General features: G+C 42.1%; 1 protein-coding gene across 1 annotated transcript in view; it reads right to left on the bottom strand.

Moving 5' to 3' along the window:
• LOC130840847 (pleckstrin homology domain-containing family M member 1-like) overlaps positions 1–15,501 on the bottom strand; it is a 100,144-nt gene that overhangs the window by 51,192 nt on the left and 33,451 nt on the right. Inside the window, 3 exon segments of the mRNA XM_057716811.1 lie at positions 292–416; positions 2,105–2,176; positions 9,408–9,479. Coding sequence (XP_057572794.1) covers positions 311–416; positions 2,105–2,176; positions 9,408–9,479 — 250 coding nt within the window. The 3' untranslated portion in view covers positions 292–310.

Genomic DNA, 15,501 nt, shown 5'->3' with positions numbered 1-15,501 from the left:
ATGAAGACCCAATGTAGCCAATAAATAAATAAATAAATAAATAAGTAATCTAAACAAAAGTGGTTGCCCCTTAAGGCTTTGAAAGTTTGATAATTAAAATAACTATTTTTAGTGGCATGTCAGGCTCCTTATACTCACTTCCCTAAGCCTTTTATATTTGCAAGAAGAATCTGATTGCTAAACAGAATCATTACTTGGCTTAATAAGGATTAATGACATACACAGCTTTGGATGCCATGAACAAAGGACAAAAATTGAGCTTTTGGAGCAAAGAACACAGTATCTACTTACCCCTAAATAAACAGAAATACTATGCAAGCATTTCCTCTTTGATAAAGGAGCTGGAGATGGAATTCCTTGGCAGCCCAGTGGACTCCGAGGGCCTGGGTTCAATCCATGGTCGGGAAACTAAGATCCTGCAAGCAGGGCGGTGCAGCCCAAAGAACAAAACAAAACAAACAAGCGAACAAACAAAAAAACAGAAAAAAATAGAGGCTGGAGAGATATTTGTGAGGTGCATTTCTGATATACTTATTTAGTGTAAACATTTCTAAATATACCAGTTAATCATCATCTTACATATTTTTAATATTGATATAATGATTCTGCACTGCAATCCTTAATAACAGTCTGTTTTTTTGGTAACTTAATGTGTTCTGGACAATACTGTTTACATAATTCATCTGCTTAAATAGTTAATATTTAAATATTAATTTAACTTAAATTATCAAAATTATGAGTTAATGGCATTCATATTAATGTAAGTGTTCTGTATTTTCTTGTCCTGTAGGTTGCAACCTGAGGTTAACTTTTTTTTTTAACTCACTTATTGGCTGCATTGAGGCTTTGTTGCTGCGCGCAGGCTTTCTCTAGTTATGGCAAGTGGGGGTTACTCTTCATTGTGGTGCAAGGGGTTCTCATTGCAGAGGCTTCCCTTGTTGCGGAGCCTGGGCTCCAGGCTCATGGGCTTCAGTACTTGTGGGCTGAAGGCTCTAGAGCTCAGGCTCAGTAGTTGTGGCACGTGGGCTGAGTTGATCCGTGACATGTCGGATCTTCCTGGACCAGGGATCGAACCCATGACTCGTGCATTGGCAGGCGGATTCTTAACCACTGTGCCACCAGGGAAGTCCTGAGGTTAATTTTAACTCCCCTCATTTTACTAAGCAACTTTTTCAAACCTTTTCTGTAAAGGCCAGATAGTAAATATTTTAGCTTTTGCAGGCCACACACAATCTCCGTCGCATATTTTTCTTTGTTTCTCTTTTTTTTTCATTTACTGCCTTTAAAATATCATTTTATTATGTATAGCCTGTATAGAAATGGACCATGGGTCAGATTTGGTTGTAGGTCATAAACGAAATATAAACGAGGAGCATAGGAACACATATAATAAGGTTCATACGGGAGTCTATAACTGTTCAAGCCTCATCACCACTTTTCCCCTACAACTAAAGGGGGTTTTTCTATCAATATCTTGTCTACATAATGTAAAAATTAAAAAGGAATAGGAGGTATTTATTTATTATTTTTTTGAGGTACACCAAGTTCAATCATCTGTATTTATACACATATTCCCATATTCCCTCCCTCCCTCAGCTCCCCCCCACCCTCCCCATCCCAGTCCTCTAAGGCATCATCCATCCTCGAATTGAACTCCCTTTGTTATACAGCAACTGCCCACTGGCTATCTGTTTTACAGTTGGTAGTATATAAATGTCTATGCTACTCTCTCTGTCTCAGCTTCCCCTTCACCCCCCCACCCCCCCAAACCTCGAGTTCTCCAGTCCATTCTCTGTATCTGCGTCCTTGTTCCGTATATATGAGTTAGCATACAGTATTTGTCTCTCTCTTTCTGACTTACTTCACTCTGTATGACAGACTCTAGGTCTACCCACCTCATTACATATAGCTCCATCTCAGGAATAAGAGGTATTTAATGCTAGAGATGGGCTGGGGTCCTACACAGACTTACAGAATTGTAGAATTTTACTGCTCTTGAAAAAACTTGAAGAGATTATCTAACTTGAACCCCCTTAATTACTTTATAGGTAATCCACTTATAGATAAGAACTCATAAATAAATACGATAAACTAATTAACTTACAAATACTGGACGGATAGCAAGCCTTCAGATGAGTCCTTATGTAATTCAGTCAAATGATTGTCACTGAGAATCCTGAAAAATGAAAAGGTAATTTCTGGATCAAAATGCAAAAGAAGTACAACTATTTACTACATAGGACTAACTCCTATATGTGGAAGAAAGCTGGGTAATGGTGCCACCTAAACATCCTAATTCTTATTTAATTTAGGGATGGTGATTTCTGCTCTATTTTCATTTAAACCTTTCTTCTCACATCCTCCTTTGTGTCCACCTCTCTCTACCTCTCTCTCTCTCTCACACACACACACACACACACACACCCCATCCATTCTTCCACCAAATCATATAGTTAATGCCTACTCTCTAGATCACCAAGTCTCTGTTAGAACCCAGCTCTGGGTTTTAACCCAGTGTTGCAGAGCTGTCCTTCCCTCCCATCTTTCCCCAAACCTTATCGGGAAGTCCCATACACAACTCTGTCAACGCTGCAAATGAAGCCATCTGATTCTTCCCCCATTAAAAAGTTTTCGAAAGCTAAAATGTCTATAAAGATACATAATGTAATTGTTCAGGTTAATAATTATAAAACAAATCCCCAGGTAACACCATTCATGTCAAGAAAGAATCCTGCCAGCTTCCCAGAAGCCGCCCGTGTGCACCTTTCCAATCACAACCCTCTCTGACTTTCTAGAGGGAACCACTATCCTGACTTTCATAAGAATTTCCTTGCTTTTTAAATGTAGTTTTGTCTTTTCTGTATCAGCCATAAACAACACACTTTACTCTTGCTTCTTCTTCATGTAAGTGGAATGCTACTATATGCATTATTTCCTACATTGCTTCTTTCATTCAACATTATTTTGTAAAATAATGTTATTTTTGCCTGTAGCATGTAGTGTTGCATGTCCAGCTATATGAGGCTTCTGGGTACGTGAAAGCGGCTAACGTGACTAAAGACTGAATTTTTAATTTAATTCATTTCAATTATTCCAAAATTTAAATTAAAAAAACTGATACTGTAATTACTGGAAACTAAGTATATTTACAACAATTTGTGTATGTGATACTACTTTTTCAACTGCAAATTTTATGAAATCTAAATACACATCAAGTATTTGTGATACAATTTTGCAACTAAATTGTGATTTCATAGAGTCAGCATGGAAAAAAAATGTAGAGACTCATTAACTTTTTGTTAACTCTAAGTTTTTTTCCCTAAAGTTTTTAAAAATATGTATGTATGCATGTATGTACGTATGTATGTATTTTGCCTGTGCCAGGTCTTAGTTGCGGTATGTGGGAACTTTCTGTTGCGGCACGCGAACTTCTTGGTTGTGGCCTGCAAACACGTCATAGAAAAAATGTAGAATATCTTATTAATAATGTATATAATGATTACATGTTAAAATGATATTTTGGATATAAGGGTTAAGTAAAAGATATTTATTTTATGTTCCTTTTTCTTTTATTTTTAAGTGGCTACCAGAAAATTTAAGATTACCTGTGTGGTTTGCATTATGATGAAGTGTATGACTTCTAAGTCTATGACTATACCACACTTTATTTCATTCAACTCTTGGTGCATACTGAGACTTTTCTAGTTTTTAGTTATTAAAAACAATACTGCTTTGAACATGCTTGTATTTGTATCCAGATACATGTTTGCCTGAGTTTCTCTAGGATGTAATAGGGATACAAAATTGTTTTCCTAAGTTGTGCTACTTCAAGTTGGCAGATTGAAACATGTCAAGTCTCCACCCCTTCAACTTCCACCAAAATCCCCAGGAATGCTAGAAAAGATTTAACTTAAAAATTATAACCTTAGCTCAATGCGTGGAAACAGCTCCACAAATGCTCCCCTACCAGAAACGTCCTAGAGCTACCTACAGCCTCATCGGTTGCAACAGCAGCCTACAGCATACGTCAACCCCACATCCTTCCACCTTGATCCAGGCAGCAAAGGTGTCTTCCTCCAGATAGGAGCAACTGGTGTCAGGAAGGAGGCAAGGTCCCAGGACCCTGGAAGAAAGGTATGCACTCCCTGACTAGCCACCAGAAGGCACCTACCACCTCTGCCTTATTCTCAGGGGAACCCATTGGGAGTAACAAGCCCCAGCAGCTCATTTCACTTCTCCCCTAAAGCTGGGAAACAAAAGCAGTAGCATCTCAACTGCAAGGATGAACTGCACTCAGGAATGACCAAACAATGTGAGAAAGCCAATTCCATTAAGGACAGAAAACAAAAACAAACATAAGAGCTTATAGCCAATGCCAGTGAATGAGAGTTAACACAGCACAAGAGGACCTTAGCATAGCATAATTATTATCCTCAGACAGAGGGAAGCACATAGTATATCCATGAAAAAGAATCAACTCAAGAATATACGAATTACAAGTGCTAGCAGTAATAAATAAACTCAGTATATGAGCAGCAGAAATGACAGTTAAAGAGTAAATTAGAAAACTGAGAGATCCAGCCAATGACCTGTCCAGAGTGCAGAATGAAGGGCTCAGGGATGACTCACAGTCAAGCCTGACACCTGGATCTGCCCGAGGAATGTGATGCCATTGCTTCTGCTGGTCTCACAATAAAGACTAGTAACATGCTTCGGGGAGGAGGGGGTGCTGTTCTGCATGTGTTTCTTATACCTAATAAACAGGAAGGCACATAACCAGTATTCCAAGAGTGGAGTGAGGGACTGGTGGAGAGCCAGCACAGAAGAAACTATATAAGATGTCAAAGAATCACCTTCCTTGCAGGTGATATTTTTTTTAAAGCTCTTTATTGGAATATAATTGCTTTACATTGTTGTGCCAGTTTCTGCGGTATAACAAAGTGGATCAGCTGTATTTATACCGGTATTCCCATATCCCTTCCCTCCCACTCTCCCTATCCCGCCCTCCCTATCCCGCCCATCATCAAGTTGCTCTCCCTGTTTTATGCAGCAGTTTCCCACTAGCTGTGTCTTTTACATTTGGTAGAGTATATATGTCAACACTATTCTCTCGCTTCATCCCAGCATCCCCTTCGCCCCCCACCCCGTGTCCTCAAGTCCGTTCTCTACAACTGCATCTTTATTCTTGCCCTGTCACTGGGTTCATCAGTACCGTTCTTTTAGATTCCATACATATGAGTTAGCATACAGTATTTAACAGTGGTACATCCTTCAGGAGCCTTGGGGATCTGAGCACATGCTCTATTGCCTTGTGAAACTATTTCCATTGAGTTCTGCATTAAAATGTTCTGCTTTTCACTCACAGTGTCTCTTGGTCACGTATTTATATTAATTCCATCTCATAGCTTAATCCCATCTCATAAATTAATTCTTTACTCATAGGTTATGAAAATTAAAATATTACTACCTGGAAACTCTGCAACTCTCAGTTACTAAGGTGGTTCCTATTATACAGAATACAGTCACACACATTTTTTTCTCTCTTTTTTTTTTATTATGTTTTTGGGGGTACACCAAGTTCAATCATCTGTTTTTTTACACATATCCCCGTATTCCCTCCCTTCCTTGACTCCCCCCCTTCGAGTCCCCCACACCCTCCCCACCCCAGTCCTCTAAGGCATCTTCCATCCTCGAGTCAGTCACACACATTTTTAAAAGATCAGTAAAACAAAAACACAGAAGACTTTAATTCCCACAAAGAACACTTGGAGCCCTGACAATGCTTCAAAGACCCTGACCTCCATTTGAAATTCACGTTAGAAGGAGCAGCAGTGATGGTCAGAATCCATGTTAGGGGGGATGGTCAACAGCTGGTGCTAAGATGGATTGTCTTCTCACCTCTGCCAAGCAGTGGCTTCATATCTCCATGGAAATGATCCAAAAAGGAAAAACCAAATCACTATGTCCAACCACGTTTATACTAACCCTTTTCATAACTTCAAAAGTTGGAAAAAACTCTCCCTCCCCATGTCATGTAACAAAATTGTATGTGTATACCATGAATGACACACAAAGGTCACAGGAAATGATGATATATGAAAAAACTCAAGACAGAAGTGAAACATATATGCTAATTATAACTCTGAATGCTGACAAGGAGTCAATAAGGACGGCGAAGAGATGGGGCTGATCCTCAGCTCTTCATGGCACTGTGCTCGCTGACTGGCTGAGGCCCACATCACACTGGTTAGAGTCTGAATATCATGTGGGACAGGGAGTAAACAAAGACTATACATTTTCAATTAATGAGGTTTCTTTCGGTGACGTTGTTTGCATGACAGGACAGTAAAACATTTTTAAATAACAATAATAAATTCAACCTAGAAGTTGAGACTTAGAATGAGTCGGTCACCAAAAAAATTACCAAAAAAAGGAGCTTCAAATATGCAATAATTGAATAACTGAAATCAAATACATTGATCTGTAGAACTCCAAATATTCATTATGACTGAAGCAAAAATTTTAAAACTATGGGGAATCAGAGTTAAAGCCAGATCTAAAATTTTCTCAGACCATGAAAATATCAAAACCAGGCATAAGTAACAGTAAAGAAACAACCATGTTTAATTTCTCACCAGGGTTCTGGTCTAAGGCAATCTTCTGAATTTCACATTCATTCTTGATTCTGTATTATTCACAATTATCCTTCTCTCCACCTCAGTAACTTCTAGGAAACTGAGAGGCCTCAGGGTTGGTCTGCTGGTTGGCTGGTTTGTTTGACTTAACTATATATATAAGACAAACAGCAAGCCATTCTGGAATTGATTTCCTCTCCTTCCCCTGCTTTCTTTCTCCCCAAAGCACTTACCAATACTTGAAATTATAACTACCTATTTATTATACTTATGTACTTATGTTCATATGTTTGTAAACCCCCTGAGAACTGGGATACTTGGGCTGATTTATTCTTGGGCCTGTATCGTTAGCATGTAAAACAGTTGCTGGCATGTACTAGATACTCCAAAAATTATTGAATGAATTCAGAAAGTGACAGGTACTTTTATTTAACTATCAGATACTTTTATTTAAAACAAGTCATCCACTTAGCATCAATTATGAGAATAAGTACAGGAAAAAGTGCATGCAATTTCCATCCGTGGATCATCCTTTTAGGGCAGAAGTCTGTGAACAGAGTGGACTGAATCCAGAGGGCCAAACGTGGATGAGAAATAGAATTACATCTCAGTTTTCACAAATCTCTATCTAAAGTCAGCATTTCCTTCCATTTTGAATGTAGGCAACAAACCACACTAGATCAGCAGTATATTTAATTTGGTCCCCAAAAGAAATCACAGATTATTTTATATCATGCATATGTCACAGATATCTTGAAACATCATTTACTCTCATCGCTACCTTGGAGCCATAATATTTATTAGACCTACCACTATATCTTGTTATTTAATGTGTTAAGAGAAGCATATTTATTACTACATCACTAATTTTAAAAATATCCTGAAAACTATTGCAATATAATTAATTTGCTTTGTTTTTCTATATATTTTAATTTATTATACATTTCAAAACAGGATCCCAAGAACATAAGCTTCTTCAGATTGCCAAAGAAATAGACATGGGGGAGCAGGAGGGAAGGTTAAGAAATTCTGCCCTGGGGAACCACTGACCCCAAGTTAGGAACCTTTACTTACAAGGTATAAACCTCAAACTGACTTAGAAATCTTCACATCTTACCAGACTCATGTTATAGTGTATCACCTCCCAAACACATGCTTTTTAAAAATTAATTTTAAATTTCAATTTATTTAAAAAAAATATGTAATATATATTCCCATGGCTCAAAATTCCAAAAACATATAGCACACAATCCAAACTTTTGCTCTTACCTCTGTTCCTCAGTCTATCACCCCTCCTCCTCTCCCCAGAGGAAATTAAGTTATCTACTTCTTGTGCCAAATGACTTTCATTTTTCTTACAAGTTTGGGAAATAAAACCTCCAAGTTAGATTCCATCATGGGAAATATAAACTACGTACAGTATTTAGGAAATCTGTAAATTGAAAAAATTGCCTGCTTCTAGCATTTTTTTCCTTACCAGTAAGATATCAGACTAAGGGGGCAACTCCTTAAGGGTTGTCATAATCCCTATTTTTAGATTGACTGTTATGTCTTTTATTACTAATTCAGAAGTCATGTATGACTTGTCTATTCAAGCTGAACTAATGATAGGACCACAAACTGTCATGAAAAATTACTTTGAATGTGTGTTTCCAAAATCACTTATGTATCTAAACTGATTTTTTTCTACAAATCGACAAAGAAAATAGTAACAGAAGAAAGGGCAAAGGACAGACAATTCAGAGATGAAATACAAATGTTCAGTAAATCATAGAAAGATATTTAAACTCACAAGCAATCAGAAAAATTCAAATTCAGATGGGACCCTTTATATTCACCCATCCGATCAGCAGAAAAAAAACAGAAAGAAAGGGGAAAATATCAGTGATGGAAGGGTGTGGGGAAATGAATGTCATCACAGCATGCTGACTGGAGTTTAAGGTGGCACAACTTTTTTGAGGGCAATGAAAATTTTATAACTACATAGTCTTCCCCCCAGCAACCCGACTTCCAGATAACAATTCTACAGAAATATTTGACCAGGTTCACAAAGAAGCATGTACAAGGACGGTCACTGCAGTGATGCAGTAACAAGAAAACTGGACATAATCAAAACATCCTTCAAGAGGGGCATTATTAAACTGTGATACATTCACACTACGGAATACCATGCAGGAGTTTAAATGAATGGGGTAACCATCTATTTACCGGGAAGGAAAGAAATCTACCAAGGTGAGCCAAAAATTATTTGCACTTTGGCTGCAGAAATTCTATAGCCAGAGAATGGATAATTGTTGACTCACCCTCCTAAGACATAGCATGAAGTGGAAAAATCAAGTTGCAGGAGATTATCATTTATGTAAAAAATGATAAAATCATGTGGCAAACCTGTTGTTACCTTAAATATGCATTTACTCAAATATATGGAAGAGTCTGCAAGGATATATACTAAACTCAAAGTAGCATGGGTGGGGGATTAGGGCACAAGGAAGGTTTTCACTATATCTGTTATTTCACTTTTCCATATTGCGTATAAAATCATGTATTACTTGTATAATGGAAACGAAGTTTAAATTGGCTCTTACTGATTTTATAGAGGGCCTGCCACATTTAATTTTTAAAATAAACACAGAATTCCAGTCAGTAGGTTGCTTTGGGATATGGAGGGGGAAATACCTTTTCTCACAGCTATTGACCTCAAAATTCTGGACCAAGAAGGATCTTACAATGCAGTTAGCTCTTTGTATTCATATCTGGACAGAATATACTCACAGTGTCTCAGTCCAACGGTATGCCTTCCACACATTTTCATCAATGTAAGACATAGAGTTTCCTTGGAAATTTCTGTGAAGAAACACAGTTCATATCCTTGAATTGGCATGAAAAGAATGAGGAGAATAAGTAAAAGAATCATGGCCACCTTGTGGGGAATATTCAAGTGCAGAAGAGACCAGTTTTCTCATTCCCACAGCTTCTCAGCTGCCCAGTGTGCACAATTAATAAAGACATAACGAGAGGCCACTGGCACAAACAACGCGGCCTCTCCTCAGAACCTGAACTTCCTCTCTGTCCAGATTCTTGGATACATAATGCCAGTTGCTTTGAATGTAAGTCTTTTTTTCCCCAAAATCACTTATGTGTCTAAAATGACTCCTACCAATCAATGAGAAAAATGGCAAACATTGCTCAATATCAGCAAATAAATATAAAGAAATCCTACGCCAGGCAATAGCAAAGATTTGCTTAGTGCCCTCAAACTCACTCCACGTGTTGGAAGGATAAGGGCAGTTAGAACTTAGAAGGACTAATATGAAAACATCTCTTAGACATACTGCATTTGGAAAAGCACAAAGCACTGAGCAAGGAGTAAAAGTATCACCTCATCAGGGGAACAAACGCAAAGGAAAGAGGTTGGAAGGAAGGACACCATCAAAATAGTAACAGGAGTTACCTTATTGGTGGTGGGAAGATGGGGTACAATTTGCACATCTCATCCTATATACTTCTGTGACTTTTTTTTTTTAAATGAGAATGTACCTGAGAATTAGACATGTTCAAGAGAAGCTGTTAAAATGTCGGAGGTTCAGTTTCAACCACTCATTCAGTGGATGGCTTTGAATCTTTACCTTTAGCTTTGTCCTCTTCCCTCAGCAACAGTGAAACTATTCAGTTTATATGCACATTCTTCAGGGGGCTCACAAAGAAGTCAAAACAGATACCTCTCTGCCCATTGGCCTAAGGGACATTTCCACTCAAACAGAGCCTTCTGGGTGCTTTCTGCTCACCAGTAATAGATGCCTAAAACTGAACTCCTCTCCCTCACACTGACTCTCCTTTCCCCACTGCTGTATTTTCACTGTTACACCACCATCTTTCTGCCCATCAACACATGTGATTTTCCTCTTTCCTGTATACCCAATCCTCCAACTCCAGTCAGTTACTACATCTTGTCAGTTCTTCCTCTGTAGTGCTCTCAGAATTTTTTTTCCACTCCCATCTCAACCATTCTAATTCAGCCCCTTCTCACTTTACTCCTAGATTTTGCTAGAACATATTATTTGGTCTCCCTGAATCAAGCTTTCCCCTCTAGATTACTCTACATACGGAATCTAAAATCATCCTCTCATTCTAATCATTTGTCTCTCTGGCTTGAAAACTTTCAGTGGCCCCCCATATCTTAGAGCATAACTTTCAAACCCCCATTGCAGAGAGCCAAGGTTTTTCATAATCAAATCTTTCACTGCCTCACCCAATTCTTTACAGCCAGATGGATCTACTGAATCCTGATCATCCCTGCACTCACACCTTTGCCTACACTGTACTCCCTGTTTTTTCTCTAAAAAATCATACCCAATCTTCACGTCCCAGCTAAAGTTTTAGCCTATCCATGCAGATTTCTGTGACCACCGTACCTCAGTGATTACAGGTTCTGGTGAATTACAGCCCCTATCTGTATCTCTTTTAATACTTTAGTATATATTACCTCCCTTTAAGACATATCCCCTTTCTTCCCACTTGGCATTGTCATGTTCTGGAGACAATGCTGGACTTCTGTGGCTCCCACAGTACTTGGCCCTGGGGTGGGCACAAACTGGGTGCTATAAAAAGAAAGCTAGGGGACAAAGATGACTTCGAGATATAACGGAGAGAGTCAGTAAGAATAGCTAACACTAAAATACATGGAAGGAACTGATATAAGAGCTTCACCTGTATTAAAGCATCTAAATCTCACGGCAATGCTATGAGATGATGACCGCCACAGTCCCCACTTTACAGATGAGGACATGGAGTCACAAAGCTAATCAACGACAGACCTGGGTTCAAACCCAGGCGGCCTGGCTCCGGAATCTCACTCTTAACCACTCTGTGGTATTACCACCAACGAGGTGGGGAGAGGCACATGTTGCTGTAAAGAGGATGCAGCAAAGATGGGAGAAGAGTCGATGTTAAGGAGTTAAATACTGGAGTAAAAAATGGAGAAGGAAAGGGCAATGATAAGTAGAAACCTGGAGAAGAGGGAACAATAGCAAGAAGGAGAATGAAGATAAGCAACATTGACAAACAAAAGGTAGAAACGGAAAGTCAGTCAACATGGGATGGGGAGATGAGGAAGACCCAACAAGACCTCGAAGAAAGGCTGCCATGTCAGGCAGGATGCAGAGAACAAATGAGGAAAGGGATTCTTACATGATGGTGAAGATGCCCTTGTAGGTGTTGGGCTGTGGCTCAGGCACTCTGTGGAGCTTCTGCTTGGGGCTGAGACCCACGCAGGACAGCGTCTCATCTTTGCAGGTACAGAGCTCACACATGTTGATGTTCATGGTGGCATTCTGTTCTGCTTGCTTCTTTTTTGGGGTATAGTTTACACCAGGAAGACCTGTGGATACTGAATCCTGAGGTGAAAATAAAAGAACTGTCTCAGATGGACTTGGTTGCTGAGAAATGGTACCTCCCAGGTCCACAGGTGGAACTGTGACTTGAGTCAGATTTGGCTGTGCAAGTGCCACCTCAGTCGGCTGCAGGGCTGTAGAAGGTCCAGCCTCCGTAGTAGGTTCTGGAGCTGTCGTCTGCTCTGGGTCCATATGATGAGCTGTGACGCTGGGTGATGTTGGCTGCTGCCCTTGATCCTTACTTGGAGTTGGAACTGTCACCTCCTGCTGGAATGGAGGTTGAACTGGTAGCTCTGGAGGTTGTCTTGCGGTCTCCTGCATGGTTGGAGAAAGTTCAGTCTCCACATAGGATCCTGCAGTAACGTTAAGTGCGGCAGGGCTGTAGAATATGCAGACTTCATAGCAGGCTCTGGACTTATGGTAAGCTCCAGGTCCAAAGGTTTCACTGTGACCCTGGGTGATGTTGGAGGCTCAGCATGAGCCTGATCTGGTGCTGGAACCAGCACCTCGGGATGCGATGGAGACTGAGCTACAACTGCCTCTGGAGGCGGAGCTTGGGGCTGCCGCGTGGTTGGAGAAAGTTCAGCCTCCATACTGGATTCCGGAGTTAACGTAATTTCCAGGTCCAAAGGTTGAACTGTGACCTCAGTCAAGGTTGGATGTGGAAGCTGAACCTGCTCTGGACTTGCAACTGTCACTTCGGGGGATGCTGCTGGAACTGCACTCTGCTGCAGGACTGTGGAACGTTCAGCCTCTGTGGTAGGCTGGACTGGCAATGGTTCCACCTCTGTAGGGCGCTCTGATGCCTGAGCCTGAAGCTCCTGTTGTGTGGCAGAAGGTACCACCTCCTTAGGGGGCTCAGGAGATATATCTGAGCCCCCCTGGGGAACCGGAGACTGAGCTGGGGCCTCCTGCTGCACTGCAGGATGTTCCACCTCTTCAGTGGGCTCTACAGTTAAGAGAATCCAAGGGTTTAACTGTGCTATCAGGCAACACTGGATGTTGAGCTTCACCTGGACTTAGAGGTGAGCCTGTCACTTCATTAGGTAGTGAAGGTGGAGCTGCAACATCTGTAGGGGCCTCTGGAGGTTGAGTTGGGGGCTCCTGCTGGACTGGAGAAGGTTCAACACTTTCAGAGGCGGTTGGATGCGGATCTGAAACCTCTTGCTGCACTGACAAAGGTTTCACCTGCTCAGGGGACACTGTGAACTGGGTTGAGGCTTCTTGTTGGGATGGAGAACTTTCAACCTCATTAGTGAATGCTGGAGTTAAGGCAAGTGCAAGATCCACAGGTTTAACAGTGACAGTGGGCCGCTGCAGAGGCTGAGCTCGATCCTGACCTAGAGGAGAAACTGTTGTTACATGATGCTCTGGAGAGAGAACTACAATCACATTAGAGAGCTCCGGAGTCTGAGCTGCGGTATCCTTTGGTATTGAAGGTTTATTCTGTGTAAAACTTCTACAGATTGGGCTGGCAAAGGTTCAACCTCCTCAGGTGGCTGTGGAGGCAGCGTGGGGGCCTCGTGCTGGGCTGTAGACAATTCTGCACTGCTAAGGGGCACTGAGGGCTGAGCTGAAGGCTTGGGCTGAGTTGGAAAAGGTCCCACCTCTGGAGTGGGTTCTGCTGCTATGCTAAGCTCCACATCTGCAGGTTTGATGGTGATATTGGATACGTTTGAATGCGGAACCTGATGGTGACTTGGAGGTGAAACGGTCATTTCATAAGGCTCTGGAGGCTGAGATGGCTGTACCTGTTGGATTGGAGAAGGTTCCACCTCCCCTGCAGACGGTTCTGGAGGCTGAGCTTGTTGCTCCTGCAGCGTTGCAAAAGGTTCTGTCTCTGCTGGAAACGGAGCTGAGGCTTCCTCCTGAGTTGGAGAAGTTTCAGCTTCTCCAACAGACTCTGCAGGCTGAACTCGGGTCTCATGCTGGGTTGGAAAGGGTTCAGCTTCCTCACTAAGCTCAGAAGGCTTAGTTGTTTGCCCCTGTTTACTTGGAAAAGGCTCAGCTTCTGCAAGAGGCTCTAGAGGCTGACCTGGGCTTTCCTGCTGGGTTGCAGAAGATTCCTCAGGAGGCTCAGGAGGTAGAGCCAGTGCCTCCTGCTGAGCTGTAGGAAACTCAGCTTCCGTAGTGGGCTCTGGAGTGATGGTCAGTTCCAAATCCAGAGGTTTAAGTGTGACACTGGGAACGTTTGAATGAGCGTGATGCTGAATGCCAGCTAGGGATGCTACCTCATCACTCACTGGACTTTCAAGTACATACTCGGTAGGGTACCCTGGAGCTTGAGTCGGGGCCTCTTGATGGAGTAGGGAAGGTTCAAACTCCTGAGGGAGCTCTAGAGACTGAGATGGAGGCTCCTGCTGGAGTGGAGGTGGTTCTACCTCTTCAGTGGGCTCTGCAGTTTCATCCTGGACCTCTGCCTGGGGTGAAAAAGATTCAACCTCCTCAGGGGTCTCTGGATGATGAAGCTGGGCCTCTTGCTGGGATGCAGAAATTTCAGCCTCCTCAGGGGGCTCCGGAGGTTGCTCTGAGTTCCCCAGAAAATCCATAGGCAGGCTCTCCTCAGGATAAATGGTATCCATACCGGAAGCTACACAATCACCCTGCAACTGTTGTTCTAGACCCTGAGTTTTATTTTCTAACACAACTATAGTTCCAACAATAGCTTTAGCAAGCTGTTGATGCTGAACGAGATCCTTCTTCAGGTTTGGGGCTGAAACAATAAACTTCGTTGGTTTTGAGCTCTTGAACAAGTATTGCAAATGATTGGTGACCTTCAGCCTGATCTAGACCTATGGTTTTAGTCTTACTTTTGTGCCAAAAAGGCAGAACCAAGCCCTGATTCTGTTCCCAGTCCAGCACTGGAGCCGCTGCTGGGAGCTTTTGCTGCTGGGTTAGCTTGTCATTCACATCCTGATGTGGAACAGCAAACTAATCTGGCCCTGTGGGCAGCTCTCCAGCTGAATCCGTGTCTGGGTGTGGAACCAAAGTCTCAGTCAATTCCTGACGAGGCAGCACCAACATCTGCTCTGGAGAGGAGGACAAGTAATTAAAGCCCCCCGACTCTGTGCGGGGTGTAATCACATAGGGCGATTTGGGTGGGAGGTGTGAGGAATGTGAAGACCAAGGCTCTGTTAGCCCCGGGGGGTCGGGGGTCCACTGAACAAGGTCGAGGGTCCACTCCAGAGGCTGAGCTGCCTGGGCCAAAAGCCACAATGGTTGCCCCGTGAAGACAAGCCATGGGAACCAGAGGCGCAGTGGGGACATGCTATGCGGAGGCTCCCGGGCACAGCGACCCAGGCCAATGGGGCACAGGCGCTGCACCCTGAGCAGAAGCGAAAGCATTATGAGAGTCCCGAGACACACAGGCGCCCCTCTCCCGTCTCACGACCCACCCTTTATTTATGACACCCTTAGTTCCACCACCTTCCTTAGGTTCCAGCAGAGATCCAATCTGAGCAACCAGAGGAAGCCTT

Source organism: Hippopotamus amphibius, chromosome 17, assembly GCF_030028045.1.
Source record: "Hippopotamus amphibius kiboko isolate mHipAmp2 chromosome 17, mHipAmp2.hap2, whole genome shotgun sequence".
Lineage (NCBI taxonomy): Eukaryota > Metazoa > Chordata > Mammalia > Artiodactyla > Hippopotamidae > Hippopotamus > Hippopotamus amphibius.
The sequence above is the reverse complement of the archived record's forward strand: the minus strand, read 5'-3'. Positions and strand labels throughout refer to the sequence as shown.